Genomic DNA, 22,445 nt, shown 5'->3' on the forward strand with positions numbered 1-22,445 from the left:
CCTTACAAATCTTAAACTGATAGTTAAATGCTAGCTAGTGATAGTCTAGACAGTTGCCTATTGTCCTAAGAGCTAAGTTACTTATACAAGTTCACACAGTCAGTATATGGCAGAGGTCAAATTGGAACTGAGGTCTTTGGGATTCTGGTTCTCTATCTACTACATCACTATGTCTCTATCTCTCTTCCTCTATATTTGTTGTTATACATTAGTCTCAATAAAGAATTAATAGTCTTCATGGTCTGCATGTTCTTTAATAAGACATTAATTTTATAGTCAATCAGAAGAAAGGTATGTCTCTTTTTTAATAGTATAGAGTATAAGGGTTTAGCCATGAAATTTTTAGTTAAGTGACACAATTGGGAAAATCCATTGGCTTAAAGTTAAGACCAATATTTTCTAAGAAAGGATTCGAATTGCCTTCCCAAGGCTTGCTCTAAGTAAGTGGCTCCTGTAAGATGCCTTCTCACTAATGTAGGGATGACATAGGTTTTCACCCTAGGGGGTGCCTTTGTTTTCATGCCACTGACATTCTATGTGGTGACCAAAATAGGTGTAAGAGTGCTAAGTAACAAATGATTAGATTTTGCATCCTCTGGTGCTGCAGGACCTCTCCATTTTATCTTTTTGGGGTCCTATAACATGGGAGAATCTTTTTTTGAGGGATCCCGTGTTTCTGCCTGCCTGGGAGGATTTGGTAAGGGGAGGCTTCCTTGCATTCTGTTGCCAGCAGGAGGCAAGAGACTCATGAGATCGAAAGGCAAAGGTAAGATGACGGTGGATGGCTTCTCTGTGGACAAGGATTGAAGGGTGTGAAGATATCGGAGCTGGACGGCGGCTGGGCTGCCCGACAGTATCTCAGCTGCCTTCCTCAGGGATTCCGAGGCAGCCTTCTCCCCTTCGGCAGCGATCATCTAGGATACAGAGCAGGCGCTGTGTTAGCAGGCATTTCTTCATTTTCAAGATTTGCCAGGGAGTCAGCCACTGCGACCTCCCTCACATCTCGTGTCCTGACTCTAAGCGGTGAATTCTTAGACTGGCGGTGAAACTGTCCTAGGTGTTCTAGTCTATATTATGCCCTGGCTGAAAGAACACAGGAGTAGACAGACATGCAGGCAGAAGCAAAGGGCATGAGTGCCCAGTATTGGCTTACCCTCACTTTGGCCTGTCTTTGAGCCTCAGCTTCCACAGCCAGTGACTGCTGGAGGCCTGCGGGCAGTCGAACGTCTTTACTGCAAAAGAAAAAAAATAACAGTGGCCTTGAAGCAGGAGAGCAGGGACTTCTGGGTAACAGCGATTTTTTTTTTATATGTAGAACCACAAAGAGTAACTCTAGAAATGATCTGTGACAGGAAAATAGTGGAAAACTCTCTGGTCTCACTGCTGCCACCTGGTACAGGTCCTCATTACCACTGGCTTTTTTCAATTTTGGAAAACTGGGACAGCATATTACTATCTTCAGTTTGGTTCATTGCCAATGGCTTTACTTTATTGAAGTTCATTTTAAAATGGCAGCTTTATGCCTGGAGACTTTTGCCTGAATGCTTCGTATTTTATTACAATGCTCTGATTAATCCTGAACTTCTCCCTGAAACAAAGGGAATTGTAGAATCCCAGATCTAGGGCAGGAGTGGACCTCCCAGGCCATCTGGTCTCAGACCCGTCCTTTATCCTACGAGGAAACTCAGGCCCAGGGAAATGAAGTCACTCGTCCAAGATCACTCATGTAGTGTCAGAGTCGGGATTTGAATCCAAGTCCTGTGATTGCAGAGCCAGTGTCCCACCCTTCTTTTTAGCACTATTTTAATAGAATATGGGCTGGTGAAATCACCTCAGGATTAGCATTTAGTCGTCGCCATTGCTGCTTATTTATAATGCTGTTTTAATCGCTTTGTATGTTGCTCACATAATTCTACACGGTTATGAGGGGGTTATAATAATAGTTCACACCAGGATGTTTGAGAGCTGACAATGTGCTTTCCTCACACCACTTCTGGAAGGCAAATAAATTATACTGAATTTACTCTTCCTGAATGGGTAATTAAGAGAAATTTTGTGTTGTAATCGAAATTCTAAATCTGCAATCTGAACCGTTTACGATGATGATAACAAGGCCTGACACCTTGTAAACTGTTTCCTTCACAACAGACTCGTGAAGAGGACAGAGCAGATGTTGGGATCCCTGTTTTACAGATGAAGAAACTGAGGCTAGGAGAGGTCAAGCAAAGTGTCCATTGTGACAGAGTTAATAAGCAGCTGTTAATAAGTTAAGTTAATATGTAATATATTATATAATAATATAAGTTAAGTTAATAAGTTAAATGGTTAACAAGATAGGAAGAAAACCTAAGTTTCAGTGAATATTGAAATGAACTTATGCAAAGTGAAATAACTCCCTCCCCCACCATTTATATACACAATGACTAATGCAGAGAACAAAAGCTATATAACCGTTGAAAACAAATATTGCAAAGTTACAGAGAACAAGCTTGGCCCAAAGAGATATGAGAAGATACTTCCCTCCTCTGGCAAGGAACATTACATGTAATGTTAAGCTTTTTTGGGGGGGGGGTATTGATTGATTTTTCTTATTTTTTTCTCTTCTGCTTTTTTAAAAAAATTCTTTGCTTTAAGGGATTGCTCCCTAGGAGGGGATGGTGGAGAGAGACAGGGAGAAGCCTAGGTGATGTGAAAACAAAAGGTATAAATAAAAATTTATTTAAAAAAACTAAATCTCCTGACTCTAACCCTATCATTCTTTCCACTAAGCCACAATATCTTTGGTAGTGAGACATATACACAAATGACTGTAATAAATATTAGCAAATGAGTCCTTCATCAACTAAAGCACAACCCTGATGCTTCCCTGTGGTGTGGAGTAGCCTGCCCTAGACTTCTCTAAGATCTTTCTAGCAGAGAACTTTACCTACCAGCTAGATCCTTACCAACATGGAAGGGCCCAGAAATGGCTTGTCATCCCAAACCAACTGAGTTAAGCACAGAGAGGCTCATCACCAGAAGCCTGATCGCCAGGTAAAGCATGTATGTGTATATATGTCTAAGTACACATAAACATATATGTGTACGTGTGTGTGTTTGGTTAAAACAAGTCAGAAACCTATCAAGGTCTGGAGTGGTTGTAAGGTCAGTGGCAGGAGAAGGCACATCGATGAAAATACAAACCAGTATCCAGCTCCTGGAGAAAGAAGGACAGGAACAAAAATAGTCCCTCTGCTCCCGGAGCTTACACTCTATTGAGAGGAAATGATCCATGTTGTCTTTGGGGTGGGTCTCTAGAAGGCTGAATCACTTCTCTCACGGGGATAGAGGATAGGGATCAGATAGAGCAAGGAATGAGGCCTCATTAAGGTAGCTTAACAATAGGAAATGGGGGAGTCCATTACAAGCATAGGGAGATATATATATATACAATGGAGCAGGTAAGGAACGGAGGAATGAGGTCAATTAAGCAGTGGAAAATTTTAGTTGTCTCAGCTTTTTTAAACTGACATGTATGTATATCATTTTAAAGTTTGCATAACTTTATTTATGTTAAAGTATTTATTTACAATGAAAACATGAATCATTTCACATTTGAGGCTCCAAACAATCCTGTAAGTTAGGCACTATGGTATTTTCTCCCTAATTTATAGAGGGATTCAGTGACAATCCTATTGTCACCTAGGCAGTAAATGTCAGATTCAGGATTTGAACCCCAGATCTTCCTGAATCTAAATACAGCACCCTACCTGCTGCCATGCTCTTCTCTTTGGCAATGGCACGCAGGATGAATTGGAGAGGAGAGTGGAGGTGGATGGACCACTTAGAAAGCTGTTAAAATAGTCTGGATAATGGGGGATGACAATCTAGAAGATTATGGTGATGTGAGTGGGGAAGAAAGGAAAGATAGGAGAGATTCTAAGGAGCTTGAAGAGATTTAGCAGCTGAGTAGATGTGGGAGCTGAAGAAGAGGAAAGAATCAAAGATGATTCCAAAGTTTCCAGCCAGGGCGACTGGTGAGGGAAATCTAAGAGGAAAGTTAATGATTTTTGTTTGAGGTGCTCAGAGGGAGATATTCAGGAGGCACCCAACAGATAACTAGAAATACAGAGTAGAGGTCAGGACTGGAGGTAATACCCGGAGTCATCTACAAAGAGATCAATGAAGCCTTAAGAACGGATGAGAGTGGGGAGAAAGAAGAGATTAGGTGCCGGGACAGTCTTGATGAACAACCATACTTAGGAAGTGGGAGCAGAAAGAGGAACTGGTTAGGGAGAATGAGAAGGAGCAGTTCAAACGGTAGGCTACCCAGAGGAGAACAGGGAACAGAGAACATGGAAGCCAAGGTAGAAGACATTATTAAGAAAGACTAGGAAGAGAGGCAATGTGCTATACAACCAGGAAGACCTGGATTCAAGTTCCGCCTCCGCCATGTACTTGCTGTGTGACCCTAAGAAAGTCACTTAACCTCTCTTCTTGCTGGAGGCAACACTCCGAGACCACGAGTTATAGAATAGCTGCTGATCTGGATTGCTGGAGAGCGTTTTCTTATCTAGAGATCTCTATACCAATACATTAATAGGTCTCCCCTGGGACCAAAAATAAAGAGTAGAGGAGGAAAGTGGTGAATGGTGTCAAGTGTTATAGAAAGGTTAAAGAGAATGAGGACTGAGAAGAGGTCACTGGATTTGACAGTAGAGGGTTAACACTACTGATGTTAATTTTCTTTATACTGTTTTTCTTTTTGTCTCATTTCCTACCTACATTTCTGTTCTCTCCACTTTGATTCCCCAGCGACATGTGATTGCATCCAAAGCCACCTGTGGAGAGCAGAGTTTAAGGTCAACAAAAACTTCCTTCCTGCAGGCACCATAGAGGAGCAGAATTTCAAACGTGAAAGGGACCCTCTGAGCTCACCTAATCCATTTATGTACTAAATGCCATTTTGGATATTCCAGAAAAAAAGCATCTTTCCCTTAAAAAGAAATTGGAAGTCAGTCGTGAAGGAAAGTAGAATGCTTACTTGTTCATTCAATGTTATCATGTAGTTGATTGTGTTGTCAGAGAAATCAGTATCTTTTCCCCTCAAAGAGGCACTAGAAAGAAGGCTTCATTTTTTTACCAGTCATTTCTAACTCTTTCCCACTTAGTTATTCCTATAATTGGCACTATGGATGGGGTTGTTGGTTGGTTGGTCTTATAGCTCTTGCTATGGATGTAGAAATGAATGAGTTCCTTCTGCCTGATGAATTAGACACTGGTCCTGTGTGCCATGAAGAACAACAGATTTTCATGTATGTGGAGCTGGGCCATCACCTTTTTTTCTGACCACCTTTTTGTATCTATATTCCAGATTTTATTGGCTAAATTTTCAAAAACGACTCATGTTACTAGCTCCACCATTGGAATTTGAGAATATCATAATATCTCACAATTTTGTATTCCTTTTATTAAGTGTACGCCAGGCACCGTGGTAGCTAGATTGATTCCTCAGAGTCCCACTTGCTAATTTTATCTTTTTTATGTTCTCTTCTCCACCTTTGCTCTCCCTACTTTCTCTGTACTCAACAGTCAACAAATTGATAAACACTTATTAACACTTTGCAAACTTGGCTTCTTTTTATTCCTTGAATCTCTTCACTCCTATATTCCTTCTCTTATCTCTTTTTCTTTTTTCTCCACCTTCTAACACCCTTTTCTCCTTATTCATTTTCATCTTTCATATTCCATTTAGGTTCTAGTCTTTCCTAACTAGTCATGTCCCCTTGGGAAATTCATGTTCCCTCCCTAGATCTGTTTTATTATCTATCTATCTATCCATCCATCCATCCATCTATCCATCCATCTATCCATCCATCCATCCATCTATATCTATCTATCTATCCATCTATCTATCTATCAATCTATCTATAATGGCGTTGAACTGGATGATATCTAAGGTCTCTTCCAGCTTTAAAAATTTTGATGTCTTTTGAATCACGGATTTGGTGCTGGAAGGGACCTTTGAGGTCTCTTAATTCAATCTCCTTGTTTTATAGATGAAGAAACTGAGGCATAGAGGGGTTATGTGACCTAGGATCATCATAGTCTCAGAAATTTAGGGTTGGACGGGATGCTACCTAGTCTAATCCCTTCCTTTTAGAAAAAAGGAAAGTGAGGCCTGGAAAGATTAAATAACTTGCCTAAGGTAACATGGACAGTAAATAACAGACTGGGGATTTAATCTCAGGTCCTCTGACTCTAGGTCTAGTACTTTTGAAAACAAAGCATTGTAGAAAGGCAGATTTGTTCCATTTTCTCTCTATTTGGTGTCTTGCTGTTTTCATTTGTGAATAAAGGAATAAACGGTACCTACTAAGTGCTAGGCACTGTGCTAAGCACTTTTGCAAATATTATCTCATTTGAATGCTAAGATTTCTGTAAACATTTTTTTGTTTCTACTTTTTTTTTCTATTTTATGAGGCACTACTGCTAATAAACTTCTTCCATCCTCCTCTCTAAATGTTTTACAAATAAGTTGTAATTCCAAAGGGAAACACACACAATAGTAGCTATGACAAATCACCAGCACTGCTTCAGGGTGTTAAACTACAGGATGCAGGGAAATCCACCCCAACTCTATTTGTTTACCTCTTCAAAGAGAAACTTGCAAGCCATCCTTCCTTTCAGCTGTAGCTTCCTTTGATCTTCTGACTTCGTTTATCATGAGAATGTCAAGATTGATGGGACTTAATTTTCCAGCGGCAGGTCAAGTCATAGTTCATTAAGCAAAGATCTGACATTTAGCATACCTACAATTCAATCGATGTCATCTAGATAGTCTAAAAGGTATGGGATATTTAATAAATATACTTGGCACCATTTTATGCCATGCCACCATTATCACTGGGGAAAGAGAAACAGTCACATGGAATTGCAGACCATCGTGTATTTTTCTTTGTTTCTTAGGTTGTTGTGGCCAATGTCTTTCCATACTTAGCTCAGTTGGTCCTTGGGCAGCAGATTCAGTTTTCCACCATACTGAAAGTCTTTCCACCATGGTAGTTAGTTACCCATGAAAAAAAATGGGTATCTGGTGTACATTTTTTTAGGAGACCTAGTTAAACATTTACCAGCTCACCCCTCACTAAATATTTTTAAGTCTCTTCAGATCTAAATGTCTTGACCGAAAAAATGTAGATCTTAAAAAAAAAAATCTTCATTGTTAACAATAGCTTCCATGTAATTGTTGTGAGTAAATGTTTGTTGATTTCCCTTTTGAACACATGAATATGTTAGCTTTCAGATGGTCAATCCATGATAAGCAGGCCTAAATGCAGGACAACAGGGCCTGGGAAACCTCTAGGTTCTGTGACCATCCTCCTCCCCCTCTTAGTCACTGTTACAGACTAGAAGGACAGACAGGTGAGAAGTGATGTGGGATTAGAATCAGGCTCTTATACGAGAGCCTTTTCACACCAGTCTGTAGCTAGCTCTCCTCCTCGACTGCTGCTCCCAGCAGCCTCTCCATTATGGACCAAGGCGCTCACCTTCCTCTTTCCACCCACAGATAGACAAGAGACCAGCAGAGTTCTTGCCAGAGATTCCTATTCTCTCAGGAATACCAAAGACAAGATCAAGCTCCCTTAGATTAGCAGCTATGGTGCTGACACAAAGGGAATCCCACTCACACAGTGTAGCTATGGCTACACCACAGGAGTAAAGCTTTTCGGGGCAACAAGCATAGTTTGGACTGTGATAGGCAGCTCCCTAGGGCACAAGATGCACAAAAGGCACCACAAGGATCATTATTTTTTTACCTTATACTTTGTAAAATGCCCATATTTTTAGTCCTAAAAAATTCCACTTTCCATAACAATTAGGTAATGATTTTGCAGTTAACTGAGTAAGTTATAGCAAAGGTTCCAAACCTCCAGTGGACACTAACACATGAGAGACACAATTCTTCAACGCAGTGGGGCACAATTTTTAAACCTTGCCTTGTCCCACCTTTAGTACCAAGTCCTATACCAGCTTCTTTGCATTATAAACATACACAGTAATCATTCTCCAGTAACATAACAGCCAGGCTGAGCAGAGGGTCAATCAGATGATCAGCGCCAGAAAATTCCTGGTACTAGTTTATACAGTAGATGTCTGACTGCTTTCAGGCAGAGGTGAGGAGCTGATCTATAGTCTCAGCTTCAAATGAGCTGGCCTATGGGGTTGTTGACAGTCATACACATCTGTGTAAAGAGCAGTCGCTGCAAGGGCCCCAGGCCTCTGAACCAGACATAAGGATTGTGATGGATTCAGTGACTCAAATTCAATTTGGTAAGAAAGTTCATCAGATAATATAGATTATTCGGACAGATAGCCCAAATGCTAATAACAGATGAAACACTATTGTATTTTACACATTACTATTTTATATTTCAGGCCTTTTAAATTTTTTTGGTCTGGACATACAATTTTACTGATGTGGGGGAACTCTCAGTGTGGAAATTCTCTTCACTGATGCAACTAGTCTGTAATGTATAGCCTTGGTCAGTAGCTTGTGCGGGACTGAAAGGTCGAGTCATCTGCCCATGGTCACACAGCACTGTGACAGAAGCAAGAATTGAATTCAGGTCTTCCTGATTCCAAGGCCAACTCTCCATCCCCTACTCCACACTGGCTCTCGATTTTATCAAAAGGGAAAATTAAACAAATCAGTTTTCCTCCCTAGCAGTTTACATAAATACCTTGATGTCCTGGGCAATGCTTTTCCTCTCCAGGAGTATCTCAGTGAAGGAACGATGGGCCAGGAGGCGCTTCATAGTGATTTGTACCAGCAACTGGACAGCTCTGGACACTTGGGCAATGTTGCTTAGGAGCAGAGAAGCATTTTCCATCCTGTAGTAGCAGATGGCATCGATCTCCATTATGAGCATGTCTTTCGTCACCACCTAAGCAGAAATCAATTTCAATGACCAACTTTGCTGATAGATCACCAAGGGAAGAGAAAGAGCATTGAGAAGGGAAAGGAAATCTCTCAAGCAGAGTGAGACTATGGCTGGGGAACAAAATGGAGGGTATGTTTAGAAATATGTTAAACATATGTAAATTTTTAATAAATTTATAAATATTTATGAATTTGTAATTTATTATACATTATATAATATTTATGTATCATTTATAATTTATAAATATTATAAGTAATGCCATATGCATAACATGCTGCTAGAAAGTGAGCATATTAGGGTTTTGTTTTGTTTTAGTAAATGGAATCATACTATAATTGAGAAGGACACGCTGACAGCCTGTCTGGAAGCCCCACACCCATCATCAAAGTGTAAGCTCCTTAAGGGATGACGGTATTTAGCATAGGGCCTGTCACCTATATATAAAGTAAGTGCTTAATAAAGACCTTCTCTATCTCTCAAGCAGCGGAATATTTTGTGAGAGAGGTTTGTGAGAGCACACTCTGGAATGCTATCATTCAGCATTCAAATAAAATTTGGAGGCCAGCTAATACTTCAGGCTCCCCCACTGTCTATTTCTGCCTGTTGAGCAATTCCTTGCCCTTACGAGGAGGCTACTATGCTCTATCTACCGACTCATCTTGCTGCCCCAATCCCTGTCACTCCATTCCTTTGCCTTAAATAACTACTCACAGATGTGTGTGTGTGTGTGTGTGTGTGTATAATACACAATATAGGTACATATATATGTCTATGCATATACATAAAGTATTTTCTCTGCATATCTCTATGTACGTATGTTTGTGTGGATAGATGGATAGATAGATATAGTTGTTGTTGAGTTGTTTTTTTTTTCAGTCATGTCTCACTCTTCATGACCCCGTTTGGGGTTTTCTTGGCAAAAATACTGAAGTGGTCTGCCATTTCCTTCTCCAGCTCATTTTACAGATGAGGAAACTGAGGCAAACAGGGTTAAATGACTTGCCCGTGGTCATGTATCAAGTAAGTGTCTGAGGTTGGATTTGAACTCATCATCTTGACTCCATGCCCAGCACTCTAACCACTGTGCCACCTAGCTGGCTATATCTATCTATCTTTCTATCTATCTATCTATCTATCTATCTATCTATCTATCATCTATCTATAGCTTAGAAAGCACTTTTCTCATAACAACTCTCCGGGGAAGGAAGTATAAATATCATTTTCGTTTGACAGATGAGAATGCAGAGGCTCGGAGACATTAGGCCACCTGCCCACAATTACACAGCTAGCAAGTTTCATAGCTCGAACGTGAACTCAGATCTTCCGACCTCAAAACCAGTGCTGCTTCATTACATCACACAGCCTTTGAAAGCAAATGGAAAGAATCCAACTGTCCACTCCCTGCTCCCATCCCCACACCCCCTCACCATTATTCAGATTGGCTCTATTCTTCCCGAGGCACCCAAGACCTCTCTCTATCTCCTGGCCCATGTAACCTCATCCTTTGGAAAACCCTGCTCTGTTATAAACAAAAGGGCAAACCACTCCTCATTGGTAAAGTGAGCCAGAGAAGGAAATGGCAACCACTCCAGCATCTCTGCCAAGAAAACCTCAAATGAGGTCACAAAGAGTTGGCCACGAATGACAACAACAAACCTCCTCAAGTCAAGGACTATCATCTTAGCTAAGTTTTGTGTCTTCCCCAGTGCCAAGCAGAGTCCTCTGTTTATTGAATGAATGCATCAATAACGTGCCCCATCGAGTTTGTTTTATAAATCCCAATTTTCATATACCAAGTTTTCTTAAAGTGAAATTCCCTGAATCATAGCAGGATGAGGAGGAAACCAAAGGAGAACCATAAACTCAGGACTGGAAGATAAATGAGGATGTGCTTATGAACCAAACTACCTTTTGGGAACTTCAGGTTGCTATTTCCAGGCACCTTTTAGGATCATAGGCAATTAGGTGGTCCAGTGGATTCTGGACCTAGAGTCAGGAAGACCTGAGTTCAAATTTTACCTCAGACACTGTGTGATCCTGGATCAGTCACTTAACCTACACCGGACTGAGTTTCCTCATCTATAGAATGAAGTTAATATTAGTACCTACCATCTAGGGTTGCTTTGAGGACAAAATGAGACAACATCTGTGAAGTGCTCCGTAAACCATGATGTGCTGTATAAACAGTAACTATAATCATTGTCAGAGAATCCTACATTGGACTATATTGCTTTCATTTTGGGGTGAGGAATCGGAGGCCCAGGGAGGTGAAGTAAATTGTGTGGAAAGCACGTTGCCACCCTTAAAGTATCATACAAACTGTCCTCAGCTACTGTCCTCAGTCACAATCACAGAAGCAGGAAGAGCCAGAGGCAGGAGCTGCAGCCAGATTATCTGACTCCCCATCCAGCAGGCTGTCCACTCCACCATCCTTATGTTGGATGAACAACCAAAAGAATGCAAATTAGAGCAGTTTTTCGACTGCTTTTTCTCCGAATCAAAGTTTCCAGCCAGATTTAAATGTCAAATGATGATGAAAACAGTCAGAGAATGCAAAATTGGTCACTGTTCGTCACCTCATGGAAAGGAATCTCCAGGGTTTGGAGGCGAAGATCCACCTTGTGGTAGGTATCCAGGCAGGGCAGAAAGAAGAAAAGGCCTAAGACAAGAATCAATCTTTTAGTCAATTAGTCAACCTGCATTTATTAAGCGCCTACTACATGCTATGCAGTAGTAGAGACCTTGGTACAAATCCCACCTCCAGCATTTTCTGTGTGACCTTGGACAGGTATGTTACCCCCCTGACCCTCAATTTCTTCAACTGTAAGATGAGGTGGTTGACTTCTGAGGTCCTGTCCAGCTCTGAATCCATGATCCTATGTGCTAGGCACTATGCTAGTTGCTGGAAATACAAAGTGAATCATTCCAGACTCTCTGTTGGAGAGAGAGGGAAGCAGGAGGAGAGGAGATGGTGATGGGGCAACAGCTATCAAAAGGTTCCATCCTGGAAGCCCTCTTTTGTCTCCCACTTTTCTATACAAGATGACAGTTGGCTAAATGCTGGACTTTTTGTCTAACTGTTTGTTCTATGAAGACTATTGGATGCCTAGGCCTGAACTCATTGACAGCAAACTTTGAGTACAGCAACTGTCTCCTCTGGTATTTCTTAAAATGTGGAAGGGATTTGGCACTCCCCCGGGGTGAAAGGGTGGTACTTTAATGGACCTCCTTCTCATCTTTGTGGTTATTAGTGGCCATAGCAACAAGCATGATGCAAAGCGCATGATAAGACATATGAGTGCTCTCTCTACTCTGTATATATGTCACATACAACTATTTACCCAGTGTTCCCCCTTTTGAGAGATGCTCCTTGGAGCCATGGACTGTTTTTGCCCTTCTTTGCAAACCCAACATGGTGGCAAATATTAAGTATTCAAAAGGTGCTTATAGACTGCTCAATTAGTGCTTCTTAATTGAGTGATAGATTATTTAATTGAGACTTACAGGGTGTTTGCTAGGGCTTTGATGGTATCCCAGACTACCAGAGCTGTGTTATTCAGAGGAGTCTTCTAACCCTCCTTGAGTCATACCAGGAAAGCTCTTTAAAAGCAGATAATCCTTACCATAGAATCCAAATACGTTGTACCTTTATTAAGCTATAGTGCAGGTCAGATACTTCTTAATCTTGAAATGCTATTTCTAGGTTCCTGGCCTAAAAGCCATTCTCAGGATCATATAGGTTTAGAGCTGGAAAGAACCTTAAAGATCATCTAATCAAACCCCATCAATTTACAGATGAGAAAACGAAGCCCAGAGAGGGTGATTCATCCAAGGTACATACAGAGTAAGTGGCAGAGCTAGGATTTGAACCCATGTTTCTTGTCCCCAAAACCAGCTCTCTTTCTATCATATCTGACCATCCATGTCCATTTCTTCTCAGTTTAAAACCCCAACCACAGATGAATTGTTAACTAATTTATGGAATTGTGAAATGGGGCAGGCATCCCTGGTTCTTTGAGTGCTCACCAGGAAAAACCACAATGGCAGTGGGAAGGGGGGCTGTAATCACACTTTTAATAAGGGGTGTAGGGGTGAACAGCACAGAAAGTACAGAGACAAACAGCATGAAAGGGGGTGGGGAATAGAGAGGCCAAGTGCTTTCTGTGTGATATCTCCTTTGATCCTTGAAGCAACTCTGGGAGGGAGGTGCTGTTATTATCCCCACTTTACAGATGAGAAAATAGAAAAAGCTATGGAACTAAAAGAACATTCTTTACCAGGGCCTCTGGCTCTTCCTGGAAGAAGATGTCCCAGACGGAAGATAATGACTCTCTCATATTCCCGCACTACCTGAAGGTGAAAAATTAAGATGTTCAGAACACCTTAGAAAGAGGATTGAAACCTTTTTGAAAAGGTTTTGTAATACCACATGTGAGTCTTGGTGACATAAAATTTCTTGTTTCAAACCAAAGAAAGACATCATTCCATCCATACCGATGGTTTAAATAGTCATAGAAACAATCTTCCATAGAGGAAAAATCTTTTTCATGTTTATAGAGTGTTTGGAGGTTTGCAAAATTCTTTTCTTACAACAACCCTGTGAGGGCTCAGACAAGTTAAATGACTTATAGGAATGGAATCTGGGTCTCTAGCAGCAGTATCAGAGTTCATATCATAACTAAGAATCTTCAGAAACTTCAGAAAGCTATGGAAAATTGACTTAGCCCTAATATGATTATATTCATGGATAAAATTCCAAATAAGAAGCCTTAATCATTCAAAGCATGGTTGACAGGTTTGGTCAACCCTTTACAAATCATAAAAAAGCTATTTTGACATTTTGGTATATAATAGGTTAACCATCACTTCTGCTGATTTGTATGTTCCTCCTGACCTATTAAATGGACAGAGGACAAAGAAGATCAAAGGATCATAGACCTAAAGCGAGAGGAGACCTCAAAAACCATCTAGTTCAAGATCCTAATTTACAGATACAAAAACTGAGGGGGCGGGGGTGGGGAGCGAGATATTAAATGATTTCCCCTAATTTACCCAGGTAGTAAATATCAGAGGTGGGATTTTAACTCAGGACCTTTAATTTCAGAGCTGGTATTGTTTCTAAAGCAATTAGCTTTCTAGGTTGCCTCAAAAAGAAATTTAATTATATGAATTTCATTTCATACTTCTTGCTGAGAGCCGCAAGCATAGTGCAAAAAACCTGGAAGTTCTGAAATTTTTTCTAATCAGTTGAGTTTTCATTTGAATGGGAGGAACACAAAATTTGAGGGAATAAACTGCACAGGACTGTCCTAGGAATTCACACATTTATAGAGACAAATGGAGTAACCGATGTCAGTACCACTGTGGGAGAAGGGATAACTAGATCTACTTTGTAGCTCTATATCAGACCCTGACCTCAGGCGCTATGATTTCTAAATCTTGTTCTATCACCCATACATATTGCACAATAAATGAGTTTAATTTACGTCTTAAATGGAGAAATGGAGTGGATGACAGTGATGGAGAAATGACAGTGATGAGAGCTATGACTAGCAGTTTTGGTACCTAAAGCAAGTACCACAATCTGTGCTTGAAGCAAAGTGGTTGTGGGGATGGGAGAAGACCTTAGAAGAGAAGAATGGAGGAAGAAGCCATGGTGGGATTGGGCCAGGGAAGAGCGTCCTGACGCTGGAACCACAGGAAGAAGGATTCTTTCCTTCTTTCAAATAATAAATTCCTGGGGAGTAGAGGTTATTTCATTGTATCCCCACATAGTAGGAGCTTAGCAAATACTTGCTTATTTAATTGATTGACTGTTAACTGGCTACTAAGCTCAATTGTTTCTATTCGATGAAGTACAACTGCTCTCAAAGCTGAATCTCCCAACTCCACAGTTACAGCTGAGAGCAATACAAATTCACCTCTACTAATTATAAGTTGGAAAAATGTAGTGCAGGGTCCATAAACTGGCAAATTTCAACAAGGTACACCAGGAAGAGCACTAGGCAAAAGACATAAGGTCCAGGTTCAAATCTTGTCTTTCCTACTATTATCTTTATGGCCTCAGGAAAACCTTTTTCACTCCTTCAGGCCTGAGCTGTGTCTTCTAAAATGAGGGAGTTGAATTAGGCAGATAAACTGAGTCTCTTCCAGCTCTGAATTCTTTGATCTTGTGATCCTTAGAAGCCACTCAGAGATATAAGGCTCTTTTTGGGCAGTTCAACTCAATTAAACAAACATTTATTAATCAAGTGCAAGATATTGGAGATGAGATAACAACAAAATGAGAGTCCTTTCCCTGAGGTGGTCAGGCTGTGTCTTGTACACCTTCATACACTTCCCAGGCACCCAGAACAGTGCCATGCACACACACAGGAGCACAGTTAGTCCCCCATCAATATCTGTTGACTAAATGGGGCTGATTCTTGGAGGATGACCCAACCACCTATTCAGTTCCTGTTTCACTCCATACATTCATTTCCTCTTGTTCTCTTTGTTCCCTCACTTGCCTGTGCTGGAAGGAGAAAGTCACATGAGTAATTCTTGTTTTCAGTCCTGAATTTGATTCCAATTCCTGGTCCCTGTCCAACTACTTCACAAGCTGGTTCTCTCTCTGTTCTATGTGAATGACCACTCTGCTCCCCATCCTTCTCTTTGAACTTGAATGGTCCAGTGTTAGAATCTAGATGCTCTTGAAGATTTAAGGACATCTCCGATGAATGTAGGAGCCACAAGGTGGTGCAGTGAACAGAGTCCTGGCTCTGGCGTAAGGAAGACTCCTCTCACTGAGTTCAAATCTTGTCTCAGACACATACTGGCTATGTGACTCTGAGTAAGTCACTTAGCCCTGTCTGCCTCAGTTTCCCCATCTGTAAAATGAACTGGAGAAGGTAAATGGCAAACCACTCCAGTATTTTGCCAAGAAAACCCCAAAAGGGGTCATGAAGAGTTAGACATGACTGAAAAATGACTGACCTACAACTGTAGGGTTTCCTACATCTATAAAATGAGGTGGTTGGATTAGATGATCTCTAAGGCACCTTCCACTGAGGGGCACTCTGACGTAACATAAATAGTATTGGTCTTGGAACAATTGGTCTTTACCACTACTAGTCGTGTGATTCTGGGCGAATCCCTTAACTTCTCTGAGCCTCAGTTTCCTCTGCTGTAGAATGGGGGGAAGGAGGGAATGATATTATAATACCTATCATGCAGGATTTATTATGATAAAGCCACTTTATAAAATCTCTTATTATTATAGCATTTTTGTTATTAGTGCTGTATAAATCTCTTATCATCACAACCTTAAAGTTGTTGAATTCAGCCCATTCCCCTCCCCCCAAGCTGCAGCATGTGGTTTTGAAATGTTCTTGGAATTAAGCTTTCAGACAATCTGCATGAATCTTATACATGTGGACGGATGGACCGAGTGTCAGTAAAAGTGTGAAATGTATCTGAAAAGGATTTCAAAGTGTGTTAAGAAGACAGCTCGGCACAAGGAATGAAGAGCCAGCCTTGAAGTGGGTTCAAGCCCTGCCTCTGATGTGTGCCGGGTGACCGTGGGCCAGTATTTTAATCTCTTAACATTTCCTGGAAAATCTCGAAGATCCTAGAAGACTCACTGATTTACCTCAGTAGAAGAGGTTTCCACACCTGGACTTTGCTACAAATAACGGGTCTGCACCAGGGGAAAAAAGGATGCTACCTGATCATTCCCTTTGACAAGTAACAATATGTTTGCATAAGTTATGATGCCTTTGGTCAAGTATACATGGACTACACACAAAGCGGAGTGATTCAGTTAACTAAGAAAGAAACCAGTTTCTTGATATGAAAATCTCAATCCAGTGTTACATGGGGGGGGGGGCAAAAAATATATAAGTCAAATTTTTATAGGCAAATAAAGCAGAAGCTCTCACATTTTCAGCCTCTATATACAATGCTTTCTTCTTGGACTGGGTCAGTCACCACTTATGTCAGAAGCTCTAAGCACCTCCAGGTCCCTGGTTTAGTAACTCAGTATTTTCATGTGAAAGATAACTTGAAAAACTGCTAGTCATAGCATAATGTCTTACTGGTTTATAGGGTACTACAAATTATTTTTAATAGACTTATGTACATACAAGTTGTCTCCCCCTAGAGTCTAAGTTCCTTGAGGGCATTCATTTTTGTCTTTGTCTCCCCAGTTCCTAGCAGAGCACCTGGCACACATAATAAATGCTTGTTGATTGGTTGAAGTTGGTGACTAACTCTGGAGGTCAGTGACCCAGAGAGAGATATCAAGAAATGACTTTGTGAGGTCCTTTTGAGTCTCACCTTTATGCAGAACCAAATAGAGAGAGGAAAAGTTGCAATGATGAGCAGCAGGGATAAGATGATGAGAAGCCACTCACAGATTCCTAGATGAGATGATTTTATACCTTTTGAAAAAGAAAAAAAGAAAATATAAATAGAGATTTGCAAGACTAGCTGGCTAACAGTTAGTGGTCTGAACTCACAGTGAAAACAGCACCAGGAAGGGGGCAAAATGAACTAGCCAGGAGAATAAGTGAAGGAGTCATTTCACTTGAAAGGTCAGTGGATGCTATATTAAGGTCACTTTCTGATGTGATTTGAGGGGTATTTCTCAAGTCCTACCAGTGCCTGAAATTCCTATCATTAGTTCAACTCAGTAAAGAATTATTCAGTATCCACTGTGTACAAAGCACTATGCAGACAAAGTACTGGAGAGACTGAGCTTGAGTTAGCACAGATCCATCTCTCAGGATACAGTGTGAAAGAGGAGACATGGAGAGACATTTATCCAAATAATTGCAGGAGTTGATGATCTCTAGGGTACATTCCATTAGTGAAAGCAGTGTGGTATAGAGAAAAGAACTCGAAGCTCAGGTTCAGAAATTTGGGGTTTCTGGGGGCAGCTAGGTGGCGCAGTGAGTAGAGCACTGGCCCTGGAGTCAGGAGGACCTGAGTTCAAATTCGACCTCAGACACTTGACACACTTACCAGCTGTGTGACCTTGGGCAAGTCACTTAACCCCAATTGCCCCACCTTACCCTCTCCAAAAAGAAAGAAATTTGGGGTTTCCCAGAGTGCTCCAAAGCCTATGGATTTGAGCAGACGATCTCAAAAGTAGCTCCCACTGAAACATACCATGATATAATGCACAGAGTACTGGCATTAGAGTAAGAGATGGGTTTATATTCCAGCTTGACTCATACCAAGGCCCATAACCTTCGGGCCAGTTGCTTGACTTCTCTGAGCCTCAGTTTTCTCATCCATAAAATGGGGATAATACAGAAGATTATGTTGCATAGAAAGCACTCTGCAAAATGGCTAAGTGCTATATAAATTCAAATTACATAAATACACACCCTTATATATTACATAAATGATGCAATCTACACATAAATTCAACTCCAGTGAAGTTGAATTTAGCTTCCCAGATTGTCCTGTGGGTTTTAAAATGTATATGAACATTATGCTTTTCAGAGAGGCTGTATGCATGGTCAGAGGACTCGGGTTCAAATTCTGCTTCTCTTACTTACTACCTTTGTGACTCTGGGCAAGTCCCTTGTCTTCCCTCAACTTCCTCGTCTATCAAACGCGAGGGTTGGATTGGATGACCCCAAAGGTCTCTGCCAGGTCTGGCTCTGGTCTTTGGTGCAGAAGAGAGTGATATAAGAACAAGGGAGAGTTCCGTGTAAACACGCAATGAGGAATGTGAGAAGGGGCCACGTTTTTATAGCTGTGCTGGGGAAGGCAGGAGAGCGGGAGGCACCATTGCACAGGAAGATAGATGGAGAAAGCTCATGGTGGAGAAGGGAAGGCTGGCAGAGAGGGGTCTGTTCTAGCTACAAGGGGCAGCATGAGTAAGAGGCCAAGAAGGTGAGATAAGGCAGGACGAAAGAGGGAGGGTGGAGAAATTTTCCAGCTTGGTTAGAACATGGAGGACATTAAAGAGACTAGTATGAGATTAAGTGGAAAAGTTACATTGAAAGCAGACAAGTGGTTGGCTCCCAAGCTGAAGACAAACTTTATCAGGCTTACATTTCTCCTCAGGCTGGATTTATTGACTATCATAACAAGGGACATATTCAACCTGGGAAGTTTTATTAGTTTTGTTTCCCTTTTCCCTATATTTACTATAAGGAAATGCAGAATTCCTAAAGTCTTAGTGCCATTAAAACTTAAAACTGCTCTAAGACTTTTGGGACACCTCATACTCCAAGTTGATCACTTCACTGAAAAACCAACACGAGAAACAACAAATTAACAGCAAGAGGAAATCAAACTAAAGTTGGAGAGGACAAGATTTTTTTGGAAAAGGCATTTGAAAATGATAGCTATTTTCTAAACTCTGAACAGTTTTGTCTCAGTATACCAAAGTCTAGAAACATCAGTTCTTAAGCTTTTTGGTCACAGGACCCTTTACTCCCTTAAAAATTATAGAGGATCCCAAAGAACTTTTGTTTATGTGGGTCATATCTATCTACATTTATTTTATGAGAAATGAAAACAATAATAACCTCTAAGACCCCTGCAAAGGTCTCAGGACCACACTTTAACTGTTGGTCTAGACTCTAGAATCAGATTTATCGAATCTACTTTGAAGTCTTATCCTGGCATGGAGCTATCAGGATCTTGGAAGCTATGAAGCAATGTCAGCAGAGGACAGGTTCTGACAAGTCTTAACAAGATGCTTCATGTATAGGCTCAGGGATGGACTATTGTCCAAGGACCAGCTGATACAAATAAAGTTCCATTCATTGCCAGAAAATTTATCACCGCATAAATCTCTCTCTGTCTGTCTCTCTCTCTCTCAACTCCGTGAGTATCCTATTTAATGAAAACATGGGTCATTTTAAGTTTTGAAGAGGTAAAAATGGAATCACTGAATGTCAGAGCTCAGAGGTTTCTGTAAAGATCATCTAATTTAGAGCTCCCCAATCTTTGCTGAAATGAGGGTTCGTTGTTAATTTTTGGAAACTCTAAGATCCCAAAGAGGTGGCATAGTGGACAGAGAGTTAGTCTCAGGGTTAGGCAGTCCTTAGTTCAAGTATTGCTTCTAATACATACTGGACTTGTAGCCCAAGTAATTCAGATTCTGAGTTGTTCCTGGGGTTTCATTATAATAGGGTGAGGAAATTCTTTCCCTCTACCAATGCAGACTGATCAATGTAGATCAGCAGCTGTTTAGGAACCGATAGTTTTAGAGAGTTACTTGGGACACAGAAAGGTTGAACAACTTGACCAGGGTCATGTAGCTAGTGTATGTCAGAGGCGAGGATTTGAACCCAGGTTTTCCCAATTCTAGACTAACTCTCCAGCCACTACTTCAGTCTGCCTCTCACACTATGTTTTTAAAAAAATTATATAGTCTATTTTTATTTTTTATTATAAAGTCTATTTTTTAAAAATGCCATCTAAGTTAGAAAGTTTTTTTAAAAAAAAGTAATTCTAATGGATCTTTTAAAATAACTGACATTTATATAGTCTTTTTAGTTACCTTTTTAGTTTATCTTTTTTTCCTTTAATATATAGTATTTTATTCCCCCCCCCCACCCAATCACGTGTTTAAACCACTTACATTATCTCTTTTGATCATCACAACTTTTCAGGCAACTGCTATCCTTTTACAAATGAGGCAAATGAGGTTGGTTTGCCTATCTAGAGTCACAAAGTAAGTGTCAAACATAGCATTTGAAGCCAAGTCTCTGCTGGCTCCTTAGGGCACTACACTATCTGATACGCTGTAATTCCACAAAAAGCCCTATTGTAGGGAATTCATTACTTTCCTTTTCTTTTGCTTTTTTTAAATCGACCAACTAGAATTTCTGTGCCTCAGAGTTGGACATATTGATTCCGTCTATGTCCCTTATCACTTAGACTACCCTTCACCCTTTCCTATGCCTATTTCCCATGTTCCTTGGCCCCTTCCTCTGATCCTTACCTGTGGTTTTTTTTTAATCTCTTAAATTTATACTTATATACTTTTGCTCTCTTTTCAATTAGATTGTAAGAGTCTTAAGGGAGCTAAGAAATCATCTCTAGATCACTTTTTGAGCCTTTCTGGTAACCTAGAAGAATGATCTGTACACAGCAGCTGCTTTATTAATGCTGAGGACTACTCGCTATTCTTTTACGGAGATAGGGCATGGAGAAATGCAGCTCTCCCTTCTCTTCCTCCACTTCCCACCGTTTTCAGACAGTACCTTCTTCCTGTTGCTCGCTTTCCAACAGTGCCATCACCTCAGTTTCATCTTCCAATGAGCCCATGACATCATCTACATCCACTATGGTGGAAGTCTGGATTCTGTTATCTGCTTCTAGGGTAGTTCCACCATCCTTGTCCTCCTTTCCTTTCCTCCTTTTAGAATCTTGCTTTTCCTGTCCAGCATTTTGGCTGCTACTCACTCTATCAACTTTCTCTGAGTTTCCCCTTTTACTCTTAGGTGGAGAATTTCTCTTTCGCTTATGCGACTCCCTGGAAGGGCTTCGGGACCTCTTCTCCATCTTTAGGATAGGCTCTGCAATCAGAACTAAGCGATGGACTGGTAGGTCCAAGGAGGGTCCAGGGTATACAAATATATCCTCCCTTGCATAGCCATATCATGTGACCGGGTGATGACTGTTATAGTAAAAAGGAGGAAGCTTCAACAAATATAGGCTTAGTTATTAGATCTGCTGGACAGTGAAATGGGACACCTGGGATTTAATAAATTTTTCTTGAACTGTTGTACTCTTAGGTCACAGAGTCTATAATCTCAAATACCAACATTTTTATGAGGTCAGCATTATATTTCAGAATGTCCAAAACCTAAAAGAGAGGTAGCATGATACAAGGGAAAGAATTCTGGTCTCAGAATCAGGAAAACCCTGGGTTTGAATCGTGCCTCCTACATTTACAAGCTGGGTGACCATAGGCAAGTATCTGAGCCTCATTTTCCTCATCTATAAGTAAGCATATATAGTAACACCTTCACAAGGCTGTTGTGAGGATCAAATAAAATGATGGGTGGAAATGTTTTGTAAATCTTAAAAACCTGTGTAGCATTCCTTCTGAGGCCACTCTCTCAATTAGTCACTCATACTAATGAGTTGAGGTCCATAGAGAATATAGCTGACTACTCAGAGCCTTAGCCTTCTCACTGCTTGGGAAGAAAGAAAACTGAAAAAGCTTAATCAATATTTATGCTTGAGCTTAGTGTTTGAGTTTATGTTTGAGGTTAGTAAGACAGTGCTGAGTTGGCCTTTTTGGTGTCTTGATGATTTACCTAATTCCACTGCTGGGTAAACATGTGAGGGGAGTCTAAAGAAACTTTTGTTTGCTCTTAGATTCCTGTCTAATTAGAATTGTGGGGTCATTCTCTTGCGGAAAATATATTGCATACAGATATTTTTGAACTCCTAGTTTTGCACTAATTTTTATTTCTTGATATTTTGCCATCCTTACAAATTAAGTAAATCGGGGGATGGATAGGCCAATTTAAATGTTAATGTTCACTGTTTTGTTTACTTTTC

At 40.6% G+C, this 22,445-nt stretch overlaps 1 protein-coding gene across 1 annotated transcript; it reads right to left on the minus strand.

Annotated features, from left to right (window-relative positions):
* Window positions 1-635: 635 nt before the first annotated feature.
* On the minus strand, window positions 636-21,532 carry NPHS2 (NPHS2 stomatin family member, podocin). The gene is given in 9 exon segments (XM_036758057.1): window positions 636-914; window positions 1,154-1,232; window positions 4,765-4,820; window positions 8,724-8,927; window positions 11,501-11,583; window positions 13,202-13,274; window positions 17,241-17,344; window positions 21,137-21,514; window positions 21,517-21,532. Coding segments are annotated over 9 exon segments (1,272 nt in total).
* Between the last annotated feature and the right edge of the window lie 913 nt (window positions 21,533-22,445).

This window comes from Trichosurus vulpecula, chromosome 4 (assembly GCF_011100635.1).
Source record: "Trichosurus vulpecula isolate mTriVul1 chromosome 4, mTriVul1.pri, whole genome shotgun sequence".
NCBI classification, from domain to species: domain Eukaryota; kingdom Metazoa; phylum Chordata; class Mammalia; order Diprotodontia; family Phalangeridae; genus Trichosurus; species Trichosurus vulpecula.